This window comes from Eptatretus burgeri, chromosome 10 (genome assembly GCF_056783735.1).
Source record: "Eptatretus burgeri isolate ZD-2024b chromosome 10, Ebu_testis_v1, whole genome shotgun sequence".
NCBI classification, from domain to species: domain Eukaryota; kingdom Metazoa; phylum Chordata; class Myxini; order Myxiniformes; family Myxinidae; genus Eptatretus; species Eptatretus burgeri.
The window spans coordinates 53,037,779-53,052,197 of record NC_140970.1 but is presented as its reverse complement, the minus strand read 5'-3'; the positions used below and the strand labels follow the sequence as shown (position 1 = coordinate 53,052,197).

Sequence of the window (14,419 nt, the reverse complement as noted above, 5' to 3'; positions counted from 1 at the left end):
ATGTTCCAGCACCGACTATAAACTGTCATCCTTGTGCTTTGCAGGCAACACATTGCATTAATGACTACCCCATCTGTTGGACGCCACGTTAAGCCTGGCTGCCATTTACAAGCATTGATTGGTGGACGTCTTACACAAAGAGTAGGCATTGTGTACTTGCACAATGGGCAAATTACAAATTCCTGACATAAACAGCTGTGGAGGTTCCACAAAGTACGAGCCTGAGTCAGGGCTCTGGCATTCTATCAGTCCATGGCATGGTCTGAAACATAGATAGAATACGATAACGTTACCTTAATTCTGCCATAATTAATTCATTTCCCACCATATGTGAATGACGTTCATTCAGAAATCTATCAGTATTATCCATTAATTTGTACCATTTTAAACCTGGTGTTGGCTTAACGGTTAAGGTGGCTGGCTTAAGTCTTACAGGATCTTGATTTTGAACCTCTGTCATGCAGTTAAACAACATAAGGTGGGTTGACTCAGCCAATCATCCTTCCGAGATCGGCAAAATGAGTACTGGCTTACTGGAAACAGGGGGCACTGAATCAGCGGCACTGCCGTGCTTCCAACAATAATGCAGCCAGCAGCCATAGGCTGCATATGAAGTAATAATAGTACCATTTTGCAATTTTCTGTCCAACCCACCTTCAATTTTTTTCCCCCACACCTCCGACAAGTTCGGAGACGGGGGGGGGGGGGGGACATTAAAATGAGTTCCGTCCGACCGACCGATCAAACGTCCATGTACTTTTGTCTACGTGATATTTAAAAAAACCATTAAACATTTGGCTTTCAGATTGCAGATATCTATTCCTCGTGACATTATCTCAACTTGACTTGATCGCGGCTGTGATTGGCTGAATTATGTTGCCATGGAAACCATCTCAGTAACTTGGCTTGTGTATGTGATATTTCAAAAACTGTTCAATATTTTGCTTTTATATTACACAAATCTATTCCTCGTACCACCCAAAAAGGTGGGGGCACCTAGAGTATCAGTTCGCTGTTTTATGTCCTTCAATCTATCAAAGATGCAAACTATTCGTGGAGCATAAGGTGAAAGGGGAGGGTTGAAAAAGTAGAACTAGAATGGCATTTGGTAGAGCCAGGCTGAACACTTTAGGTTTTGTATCCCACTGATAGGTCGGGTCTGCATCCAGACCTTTAGCAAAATTGAATCGGCTTGTTCTGGTCACCTAACTTGCTCATCCACCTAGTTTTGTCATAACTCATCCGCAGTGTTTACAACTATTGTGCTATACAGAAACATGACAGAAGTAAATAGACACAATGACTTTTAAAGAAATTATTGATTTCAAATTTGAAGAACATTTGATCCATTTCACGACACACACTAGTAGTTTGTAGCCGTGTCATTTGCAGATTTCAACGCTTTTACTCTTTCGGGCATAGAACTAACGAGTTCCGAAATTTTCTCTTGTGGGATTTCTGCCCAGGCTCCACGTAGATGAGCGAGCAATTCTGCCCGTGATGTTGGTTTCCTGGACTTTTTTCCGCACAGCTCGATCCAATATGGCCCAGGGGTGTTCAATGGGATTCATGTAAGGAGACTGACTTGGCCATGGAAGTCGCTTGATCCCATTTACTGTCCTGCCATTGTATGGTCTTTTTTGTAGTGTGGCATGGAGCTCCACCTTCCATGAACAGAGTGTTTAACACCATCTGACCAGTGCAGAAGACAGGGAGGTCCATCCTCAAGGATAGAAATGTATAACGTCAAGTTGATGTTGCCAACACACTCCACAAGCTCTGACCGACCAGCGCTCCAGATTGCTCCCCACTCCATCACTGAAAAACCACTGTGACAGTTGGCTGCAATCAGTTCAAAGAGAACCCTTGACTGGGAAGTCTGCAGACCCACATGTGTCCGCTGTCAGAAAATTGAGTAAATTGGGACGCATCTGAAAAAAATAACAGTTTGCCTAAACTCCAAGGGTCTGTTAGCCATTGAATGTTGGCTGGTCGAAGAAGAGGTTTTCTCCTAACTGCTCTCCCATCGTAGCCCAGTTGACGAAGGTACCGCACAGCAGTTCTTGAGCGAACTTGGACCTCCTCTGCAACATCTGCTTCCTTGCAACGGGGAGTTTTCTCAATGGACCGCTTGATGGCTCGAAGACACCTTTCTGAGGGCCCAGATTGATCAGAACGGGAAGCTGTGGATTCCTTGCTTTCACTGAATTGCACAATCGCCTGGTTGACCATAGAAAGCAGAATGCCAAGGTTCTGAGCTATCTGATGTTGGGCTGAATCCACCTTTCGATTTGCCAACAATTCGTCCTTTTTGAAATTTGCAAAGGTCGTGTGTTCCCTGAGTACGAGGCATAGTTAGTTGTCATACATGACCCAGGAACTCGTTTCTGTAAATATATAGTTGAATATTAGTACAAATCACTGAGTAAAACTTGCCTTATGCAGATGAAATGAATAAATTTAAGGTGTCTAGTTACTTCTGTCATGTCTCTGGAAATCATTTTCACCCCGTCTCTCAATTATGAAGAATCACTTTTAAAAATTCTCTCACATCCGGATCCAGATCTTCACCAAAGTCTAATCAATTCATCCTTCGTTACACACCCAAACTGTCCTCTAAATCTCAGCCGAATCCCTCCACAACTTTTTGAAATACCCTGTTCACAGTCGAACACAAACAAACAGGGGTGAAAACATGATCTCCGTCCACCTTCGATGGTGGAGGTATACGTAATGAAGTTAAAAAAAAAAACAAGTCTATTTGGCCATCCCATCTGAACATGGAGCTTGTATTGGTGTGATCCCAAGTTCAAATCCCATATTCTGTGATCATTTGTCCATTGTTTTGTGATGTTCTTGTCCTACATATCATATGAAAGTGTGTAATATATATATATATATATATATATATATATATATATATATATATATATATACCTAAAAAAGGTAAAACTCCCTCTCCCTCTGTTCTCTGTGTGTGGCTTTGTTCCTGATGCACAGCCACATCTTTTAAGTTACAAACTCGGGGTACAAATACAACTTTGTGTGGGGGGGGAGGGGTAACATAGGCTAGGTGGCCACGGCCTCATGCAGGGGTGTGTGGTGTTGGGGGGGAGTGTAAATTCTCTATGTAAATGTGTACCGTGTAGCACCACCTAGTGGTGGTGGAAGAGGGTATTACAATTTCCACTTTCCTTTGGCTCCAAAGTGGTATCTATTCACATTTCTCTTCCCACACAATTACAAACCGATACTATAAGTATGCCGATCGTCGTCGTCGTGTCTTGCTGTGTGTCTGCGTGTTGTCATTTTTCTCAGAGATGGATGACCAGATCTTCGTCAAACTTTCAGGGGTTCATCAGTTAGTGTTTTTTGTTTTTTAAATCGCTGTATAGTGCCGAGGCCTTTTTGATTAATGACAGTTATATTCAAGTCCACATACGTATGAATAAATACAAAACAATTACCAGACATTTAAACACAAATAGACCTCTTCCGGAAGCAGTTAAACTCGGTGGTACATGTTATTCTTCCTGGACGGCCCCATATTTATATGTTGGGAGCAAACTTAACCCAGATACATCAACGGCACAGTCACGAGCATCCGTTCAATGAATAACATCAAATTCCACTTCAAGCGTAACACTTTTCCAATGCCTCTTCGCTAATAATCTACAGGGTGTTTACAAAGTCCCTCCGTAGAACCTGATGAATGAATATTATGAACACACGAGAGGTACAAATGCATACATGGCAGGTGTGTGGCCAACTCTAACAGCTCGGTCATGAAAAGTGGGTAGGTAGGAGTCGAAAGAGGGGTTTTGTTTTTTTTTTTAAATTCTTTCCCAAATGTGGTAAAAATGCTATTCGAGTTCTTGTCAGTGACACAAAATACATACACCAGAATACCTAGAAAGTCCTTTTATTGATGAGGTGGTCTTGCAGCTGTTCAGAACTGATCTCAAGTGTTTACTTACCATTACAGTCTGAGTGTGGACTCATCTCAACGATCGTGGAGCACCAAACGAGCACAGAGATCAATCAAACCGACGTGGCCACGACCTGACGGACGAGTCACTTCATGTGACTGTGCTCGTCATTGTATTCACGACAGGCTTTCTAGGCCTCTCTGACGAGATCTATCGGGGGATCAAACGTATGACCAGGGGTTTTACAGGAGGTGGTTTTGCATGTGAGGAGAGCTGGTGACCTCATTTAACAAGCACCCTCAGCAATCGATCTTGTTCTTGCGAACTTGTGAGAAGATACTTTCCTCTTCGGCATTACTGTGAGGCAGGACAAGTGTGCGCTGAACTGCTGTGAACAGAAGGCCAAATCGCAGCTCGCTGTCTGCCCTTCTCATCAACGATACACGCCTGGTGTTGCCTTAACGGTTAAGGTGGCTGTCTTAAGATCTTGGGGTCTTGAGTTTGAGCCCCTGTAGTTCCATTGAAATATCACCAGGTGGGTTGACTCAGCCTGTCATGCTTCCAATGTCGGCAAAATCGAAGTCGGCAAAATGAGCGCAAGCTTATTGGGAACAGAGGCACTGCATCAGCGGCACAACCACGCTTCCAGAAAAAAATGATGCAACCAGCAGGCACAGGGTGCATACAAAACAACAACATAAACGATATCTCATGGCACCAATTTCCCTTCCAAATTGAAACGGTAATAAACGTAAATGAAATGGGATACTGCCCTCCGGCTAATGGAATAGGATACTGCACTGTACTCAAACCTGCAGCTTTCTCTGTAGGTCTTTGTGATAAGATGGTATCATGTATCATGTTTAATTATTTTTTTATTACAGTTTGAATTTGGTAATTCGTTGACACCTTGTACGAATGAAAACAAATCCTGCCATTTAAAATACTCTAAAGTTCTGATAAATATCACCAAGAAGTGGAAGAACGAATTGGAAATCGTAGATCGATTCATTCGTGGTGACGGCAACATGGTCCACGTGATCGGAAGTGAAGTGATACTGAATCCTGCATGGAGAATCCTGGATTTAAATCACTGAACCCAGATTTAACATGTTAAATCATTCTGTCTGGCAGACCATGCATCCGATCAGATTGAAATTTAAAGCATACATTCCCCATGACTACTAGATCAAAATTGTGAAGTTTCACGTCGATTGATGAAGCAGTTCAAGAGAGAATTTTTCAAATATTTTTGTTCAATCCAATATGGTTTCCAGACCATGTGACCTATTGATTAATCGTGAAGACCCTGGTATCCCCATGGATTGGGGAACATGTGGGTGAAGTTTCCCCTCGATCTGTCAAGCCATTCTGGAGAAGATGATTTTTAATGGTTTGAAGGTAAATCCAATATGGCTATCTAACCATGTGACCTACGATGTCATATTTGGAGAACTTTTTGTTCCTCATGGATAGGCTTTTTGTTCCTCAATCATGCTAGTAAAATCTCGCCTCGATCTGTTCAGCCGTTTCGGAGAAGAAGATTTTTGAAGGTTTTTATGTTAAAAACAATATGGCTGCCAAACCACGTGACTTATGACGTCATCAACCCCTCCCCCCTCCCCCCCTACAATTGAGCCCGAAATTGACCGTCAAAATTTTTTTGTATCAATCAGACACTCAGATAATCCATCCATCAGGACCATACTCTGTGCAGAGCGTTGGTGCTGCTTAAGCAGTCTCCTTGGCTATTGGGCACAGTCCTGGACGGGTCGCCACTCCGACACAGGATACCAGTTAGCTGGCACTCATTTTGCCGACCTCGGAAGGATGACAAGCTGAGTTAACCCCACCTGGTATTAATTCAATGACTGAGTGGGATTTGAACTCAGGACCGTAGGATCCCAAGCCCACCACCCCAACCATTAAGCCAACACCAGGCATTATTCTACATGTTGTTGTTCGTCTTTCTGCTGCTCCCGTTAGGGGTCGCCACAGCGGATCATCCGTAATGATCTGCATCCTGATTTGGCATAGGTTTTTTACGCCGGATGCCCTTCCTGATGCAACCCTGGTCGCCTCTTACGACACAGGGATAAGGATTGGGTTTCGCCATGATTCCGGACTGTCCTACACCCTCTCATAGCGCGGCCCAGTGCAGAGCTCCCGTCCTCGAGCGATCCTCCAACCCAAGCCTCCGAGTAGCCGGATTACAGGCGCACGCCACTACGCCCGGTTTGGCATTATTCTATATATATATATATTCTATATAATGAGAAAAAAACACAAATCTATTTATAATTGAGCAAATGTACAACCAGACCAAATTTTTTGTGTCAATCAGATAAGGTTGCAGAGAAAACAGGGAAAATTAGCGTGGACAGATGTACGTACAGACGGACAACCCAAAAACATAATGCCACTGGCGACTTCATCAGCGGAGGCAGAAAAATTAATATACAGGACTGCATCTTAATTTAAAATTATTCGAAAATGTTTACAAGTTATCCATACCGATGAAAACTTTGATTTTTCTTGAACAATCATGTTATCTTGTTCATATGCAGTAACTTTTTGAACGCCCCTCATATGTAACACATTCCTCCCGGATGTCTTAGCGATAGACATCAGTCATAGCCATGGACAAAACAGGGTGAAAAACATGGTAGGGGCACAAAGTTGAACCAAAGATCACAAGTCAGTTTGCATTTAAATCTTACGAAATTATTATTCTATTAATTTTCTCCAAAAGGGGTTTTCTTTTTTTCTTACATCATTAAGGTTTTTTAATCATTATTATGATTATGCACACAGTTAAAGGAATTTCTGCAGAGCAAGAATCACCAAACAAATACATGATGTGATCTTGCTACCACTTAGGGAGATGAGATGTTGGTTGGATGCATGCACACACACACACACACACACACACACACACACACGCACCCACACACACACACACTCACACACACACACACACACACACACACACACACACACACACACACACACACACACACACACACACGTAAAAATGAATTTTTCACTATCACCATCATGTTTTATCTACCACATCTATGGAAATAGCTTGTGCAAATATATATATATATATATATATATATATATATATATATATATATATATATATATATATATATATATATGAGTACCAGTATACTGGGCCGGTGTATACCCCGGTTAAAATAGGTGTACCAGATCCCCGTGTCGTAAGAAGCGACCAGGGTTGCGTCAGGAAGGGCATCCGGTGTAAAACATGTGCCAAATCACTATGCGGATCATATGGATGATCCGCTGTGGCGACCCCTAACGGGAGCAACCGAAAGAGGAAGAATATATATATATATATATATATATATATATATATATATATATATATATATATATATATATATATATATATATATATAATGGAGTAAGTGCACATACACTACGTGGCCAAAAGTATATGGACACCTGCTCGTCCAACATCTTATTCCAAAATCATGGGCAAAAATATGGAATTGGACCCCCTTTGCTGCGACAACAGCCTCCACTCTTCCAGGAAGGGTTTCCACTTGATGTTGGAACATTGCTGCGATTATTTTCTTCCATTCCGCCACAAGAGTTTTTGTGAGGTCTTGCACTGATGTTGGGCGATTAGGTCTGGCTCGCAGTCGGTGTTCCAATTCATCCAAAAGGTGTTGGATGGGGTTGAGGTCAGGGCTCTGTGTAGACAAGTCAAGTTCTTCCACACCAATCTCGACAAACCATTTCTGTATGGACCTCACTGTGTGCATGGGGGCATTGTCATGGTGAAACAGGAAAGGGCCTTTCCCAAACTGTTGTCACAATGTTGGAACCACAGAATCATCGAGAATGTCATTGTGTGCTGCAGCATTAAGATTTCCCTTCACTGAAACCAAGGGGCCTCACCTGAACCATGAAAAATAGTCCCAGACCATTATTCCTCCTCCACCAAACTTTACAATTGGCACTATGCATTCGGGCAGGTAGCGTTCTCCTGGCATCCGCCACACCCAGATTAGTCCGGCGGACTGCCAGATGGTGAAGCATGATTCATTACTCCAGAGAGCGCGTTTCCACTGCTCCAGAGTCCAATACCGGTGAGCTTTGCACCACTCCAGCCAACGCTTGGCATTGCGTGTGGTGATCTTTGGCTTGTGTGTAGCTACTCGGCCATAGAAACCCATTTCATGAAGCTCTCGACGAACAGTGCTTGTGTTGACGTTGCTTCCAGAGGCAGTTTGGAACTCGGTAGTGAGTGTTGCAACCAATGACAGATGATTTTTCCACGTTCCATGCTTCAGCACTTGTCGGTCCCATTCTGTGAGTTTGTGTGGCCTACCAGTTCGTGGCTGAGCTATTGTTTCTCCGAGACGTTTCCACTTCACAATAACGGCACTTACAGTTGACCGGAGCAGCTCCAGCAGGGCAGAAATTTGATGAACTGACTTGTTGGAAAGGTGGTATCTGATGATGCTGCCACGTTGAAAGTCACTGAGCTTTTCAATATGGCCCATTCTACTGCCAATGTTTTTCTTTGGAAATTGCATGGCTGTTTGCTTCATTTTATACACCTGTCCGCAATGGGTCTGGCTGAAATAGCCGAATCCACTAATTAGAAGGGGTGTCCACATATTTTGGCCATGTAGTGTGTGTATGTATATATATTGTCGCGGGCCGGGGTCCGGTGGCGAGAACGACCACCAGGTGGGCAAGTTACGTCATCTCCCACCAGACTCCCAGAATTGTAGGCCGTCGCTCACGGATATTTCCGTGACGCGGCGGGTCGCTTAACCAACCGGGGACGCCAATACTTCGACCGCGTAGCATAGGGCCTTTTTGTCTCGAACCAATTTACCTAATGAACCACGCGGTGTCGTCTACCGGAGAACCACGCCCTCGGTACGTCTTGCCCGAACCGGATCACTCCACCAACTACCAACTACCATTTCGGTTTGGATGCAGCCGAGCGGACCGGCCAAGAACGTACCGGCTCGGATGAACAGATTATCGGGTATAAAAACCCAGCTAAACTCAGATCCGAACCATGCTGGACCAATGAAGGAAAAGACGAAAACGAACTGGGAACATTTCTAATTATGGTTTATTTACAATCAACTTACAAAAGGACTCAGAGGAGACTTATCGTGGGATATACAGGCAAGATTTACAATGATCAAACACTTAAACAGTTCTACTTAAAGACGTCGCCACACACTCAGACGCGCACTCAGACGAAAATAAACCAAGGTGTATTGCAAAGGACCCCCACAGCCAGAGAGGGAGGTGAGCTGAGGTCGCAGTTATTTTGGGGTACCTGCACGTTGGAGGGAAGGGATGCTCCGTGGTGCGGCACCTGTCAGTGGTCATGCAGCTCGGCCCACAGCCACACGCGCGGAGACAGTGTCCGCGAAGGAGCCTGGGTGGAGCAGAGCGGAGTCCGAAATGGGGATCAGGGCCGCCGACGAGATACCCGGTCAAGATCGGGTGTCCTCGAACCAGTGCAACAGACGGGCCACCGAGGCGAGACGCGGGCAGACCCTCCACGTCACGACCCTCCTTCTTTCTTTGGCAACCCGCGACTCCAACCGTCTCACTCCAACCACTGTCTCGCTCCAACACTGTTTCTCTCCAACCTCAGACTCCAGCTAACACGGCCGACGCACACAGAATTCTCTGTCTACCCTGTCAGGATGGTACCGTAATTTATCTCCCAGCCAAGGACTCTACGCTGAATATCGCTTCGTAATTTATAGATCTCTCTCAGCGGGGAGGGGCCTTGGTGAAGCCGACGCCACTGTCTGCCCTGATTGGACAGGGCCTCCATGGGTCCGCCCTTTCTGGTCGGGAGAACCCCCCCCCCTCCTCCACGCGTGTCTGGACTCATCAAGAAGAAGCCACAGCACAAAGATTTTGCCCTGGCCAACGGGCCTTTGGATACAGCAGGTGGACAGTGGATCGTGATGGGGGATGGGATATAAAGATTTATTACCCTAACTAAAAAAACATGGCAATACACCCCTTCGATTTCCCACTAAACACAAGGAGGGAATCTGTCTACACATATACTTAACGGCATAACTAACTTTGGGTCAGCTGTATGTTTGAATGCATACGGTTCCTAGAACCGAAACAATATATATATATATATATATATATATATATATATATATATATATATATATATATATATATATATATATATATATATATATATATATATATATATATATGTCTGCTCTTCACCAATTGGTTTGGCAGCTGACCTGACTTCACCCACAATTGTAACCTGAAATAATTAACCTAAAGTGTCCAGAGGACCAAAAAGACACCCCCCCTCCCTTGAGGACTCAAAAGACACTGAGAACCTAAAAGACTGAAAATACCAAAAAAGACCCTGAAGACAGAAAATTCACCCAAGACCTTCAAGACCCTGAAGACCCAAAATACTCCAAGTTAAAAGACCCTGAAGACCTTTGAAATCCAGAGGAACCAAAAGACCTCGAGGATCAAAAAGACCCAGGGGAACCAAATGACCTGAGGACACAAAAGACACAGGGCATCCAAAAGACCCCGAGGACCTCAGATAGCGAGAGGACCCAAAACACCTGACGGACCCAAAAGAGACAACTGGACTATCACGTACCCATGGACTTCTGCAGGATGTAAAATGTGACTTCAGGTCCCTAATACGCCCCCCCCGCACACCCACACACAATCCCATGTCCTCTCTCTGCCCCCCCCCACCACCACACCGAAACTCTGTGCTCCCCTTCCCCTTTCTTAAAATTCTCCCAACCCAATGTCCTCAACTCCTCCCTGTTACCCCCTCAAAAGCCTCAAACTCCTCGATCACAACTCTGTCCCCTCTCTGCCCTCCCTCCCCCAAGCCAACTCTGTAATCTCCTCCCCTTTTCTTCTTCAAGTCCTCAACTGCCCCAAATCTGAAGTACTCAATCCCTCTTCGAACCCCAAGTCCAACCCCCCCCTCACTTTCCCAAAATCTCAATCTCCACCTTCCAACTCCATGCACCCTCACTTCCAACTCTCCATCCTCCCCTTCCCATTTCTTCCTGTTCTTAACAACATTACACAAATATACAGAGGGAACTTTGGCACATGAGAAGGCCATTCGGCCTATCATGCCTGTGTTGTTCCTGTTCCTGTTTGTTAAGAACAATGTTAAAAGTAAATAAAGATGAAACATTAAATTCACAACCACTTCCCCCCTTTCTTCGCTTATCCTCACTATCATCCACGGACCGGTGTTTTGTGTTTATTGTTTGTCGCGCTACTACTCCTACAGTTCTGGGCCAATTACATCCAGACATGCTACACAGGATCAGCACGACCCCCATTAATGTATCGGGGTGTTTTTATCTTTGCCGGTGGTCTTGGGGTGGGACGGGGAGGGGATGGACGCAAATTCTCCATGAAAATGTGTATCGTGTAGCGCCGCCTACAGGTGGAGGAGGGTATTACAAGTCTCCACCATTTACAGTGCAGTATTCCTGTCCCCACATTTTCCAGTATAGGTATGTTTTTGCTTCATGCACATAACTTAATGGTTCATTTATTTATTTTTGCTTATGCACCACTAAACACGAGGAGGGAATCTGTCTACACATATACTTAACGGCATGACTAACTTTGGGTCAGCTGTATGTTTGGGTCAACTAACTTTGGGTCAGCATAACTAACTTTGGGTCAGCTCAAATAAAGGTATGAGTCAGTCGAACGTGTTGCATGCTTGGAACAAGATCGCCCATCGGGCGGGTACTCTGCTAGTACATGGAATGACTGTCACTCTTTGGACCCTTGTATTAACTCCTGCCAAATTTAACTGTGAGCTCTAATTTATGTAATATTTTCTTTGAGCTTACACCGACAATATGTCTTTCACTACCTTTCACAGGGCAGCTGTATGGTCTTGTACTTTACTTCATCACAGAGTGGCTTGATGGGTTCCAGCACACAAACCCAGGTCACCCACTCCACTTCTGGTTTTACTTTTTCTTCATGAATGCCCTGTGGCTGGTAGTGCCCGTTGCACTCATTACCGACGCCGCATTCGAGTTGTCATCAGCACAGCTGAGCAAAGATGCCAGGTTGACACAGCGCAAGAAACAGTAGAAGGATGGGAAGTGATGGACAATGGTTGGTGATCGAGGGGGTTATTTGATTGGCTTCCATTGTTGTTTTTGTTTGCTGAATTTTAATTTGCTGTAATTTGTGTCATCAAAGTGTTGGTGTGGCAAGAAATGAAATGTCCTTTTACAGCGAAAATTGTGAACTGAAAACAAGAGTTTGCAGGAATAATAATTTGCAATAACGTTGTAAGAAAATGAGAGGATGAAAGGATTATAAGAATTGGAAGGATTTAAAAGCAATTGTGCTTTGTGTCGATTATCCAACTCCATCCATTCTTGGTTTTGTGCTGCAATATGTTTACCGTATTTAAGGCATAACAAATGTGAAAATTGCGATCCTTTTGCCCCTTATTAACCCCTTATTGGAGGTTACTGCATTTCCTCACCTCTCCCTCCTCCCTTCTTGTTCATTCATTCATTCATTCATTCATTCTCCTGCTGTTACGTCAACCTGCTGCCAAATTGCTCCAATGTGAGTATGTTCCCTTTTTGCCATCAGTCATCTCACTCTTCTGTGAGCTTCGGTTTTGTATAAAAGTAAAAATTCTGATTATAGTGGGTAATTCATGCTTTGTGTTGCTTGGTTCTGTTGAAATGGCTTGTATATTGTGAGTTTGAGATTCTGGCCTGATATGAAGTAATTGGTGTTGTGTGAAGAACTAGTCTTGCCGGTGAAGGTTAATTACGTCCGGTACCGAAGGTGGACGGAGGTTATGTGTTCATCCCAGTTTGTTTGTTGTGAGCAGGATATCTCAAAAATCTGTGGACCGATTTGGATGAAAGTTGATGGACAGTGTTGGGTTGTGTGACAAGAACTAATTGATTCGATGTTGGTGAAGATCAGGATCCCTGGATCCAGGTACTAGAAATTTTTAAGTGATTCTTCACCCAAGCCTGGTGTTGGCTTAGTGGTTAGGGTGGCGGCTTGGGATCCCAGGGTCCTGAGTTCAAGCCCCGTTGGCTGCTGAATTAACACCAGGGGGTTGACTCAGCCTGTCATCCATCTGAGGTCGGCGAAGTGAGTACCAGTGTACTGGTCCCGGTGTATGCCCCGGTTAGAATAGGTATACCATATCCCTGTGTGTCGTAAGAGGCGACCAGGGTTGGCGTCAGGAAGGGCATCCGGCCATAAAACATTGCCTCAAGAAAAAGCCTAACCCCTGCACAACAAGGAAAAATGGCTGTAAAAATGGTCATTTTATTCTTCACCCCTGAGAGATGGGGTCAAAAACTATATTTAACATGGGATTTCAAAAAGTTGTGGACGGATGATGACTAAACTTGTTGATGAGTTAGTAGGTGACAAGAAGAAGCCGATTAGATTTTGGTTAAAGTCCAGATGCAGATCCGACCTTTCAGTGTCATACAAAATGTAAACTGTTCACCTTAACGGAGGTACGTGCTCCACCGAGTGCCGTTCTAGTTTTTAACTGTGTCAACGAAGAAGTAGAGCAATGGATGAAATCAACAGGACGTTGATCAAGGTATGCTATCCGCCATGGGAAGCAAACATAATTTGACGTTTCAGGTATGAACCCCTGGCTCCTGCTGATTTCATCCGTTGTTCGCGTGAGTGTTTGAGTCTGTTTGCTTTTAAGGTTCCATATTCACAAGACAAATTATGTCGTGTTGTGAGATTTACCTTCCCTTTAACTCAAAGCCATTTGAGCTGAGGAAATTCCCTTTCTTTTGTACAAAGCACAAGATGTGTGCCCACTGCACCTCCATGACAATAGTGTCTCTGCTGGTGAGTAAATCTTTCTGCATTTATGTCCTTCATTACACAAGTTATATGCTCAATCCAAGAGCAATGATGTACTCAAGTCATCTGAAGAGCTGTATGCAATGCAAACTCCCAAACAAAGAACAGCAAAAGTCCTAGTTAACTTTCGACTAGGGAACATAATTTTGAATAGCAGTTCAAATGTGATAGTCAGAAAGTGGACCAAGCATTGGCCCATTGAGAGTTTCTGAAGACTTACCCTGTCCCCCAACCCCCAAATGTTGGCAAAATGAAGCCAGTAACCAAGCTATGACTATAAAAGCCCATCACATCCCTGTCTTCAATGAGAGAAAATAAAGGCAATGTTCTCATGTTTTACAGATGGCCACGGCTTTGCTTTCGGCTTTATTGGGTCTAAATATTCACACTTATATTCTAAATATTAGTGCATTCCCACAGCAGATTCCTAAAAACCCACCTGAAAGTGTCTTGAGAAATGCATAGATAAACATACAAGCAGCATTACAAACGAGTTGAAATTTCTACCTTCTACAAAGGAAATAATAATAATCATAAATATTTATATAGTGCCT

General features: G+C 43.9%; 1 protein-coding gene across 1 annotated transcript in view; it reads left to right on the top strand.

Annotated features, from left to right (window-relative positions):
- The window catches only part of EBP (EBP cholestenol delta-isomerase), a 36,911-nt gene extending 22,707 nt beyond the window's left edge, over positions 1-14,204 (top strand). The window contains exon 4 of the mRNA XM_085898372.1: positions 11,869-14,204. Coding sequence (XP_085754498.1) covers positions 11,869-12,086 — 218 coding nt within the window. The 3' untranslated portion in view covers positions 12,087-14,204. The remainder of the gene's footprint in view (positions 1-11,868) is intronic.
- The last annotated feature ends 215 nt before the right edge of the window (positions 14,205-14,419 follow it).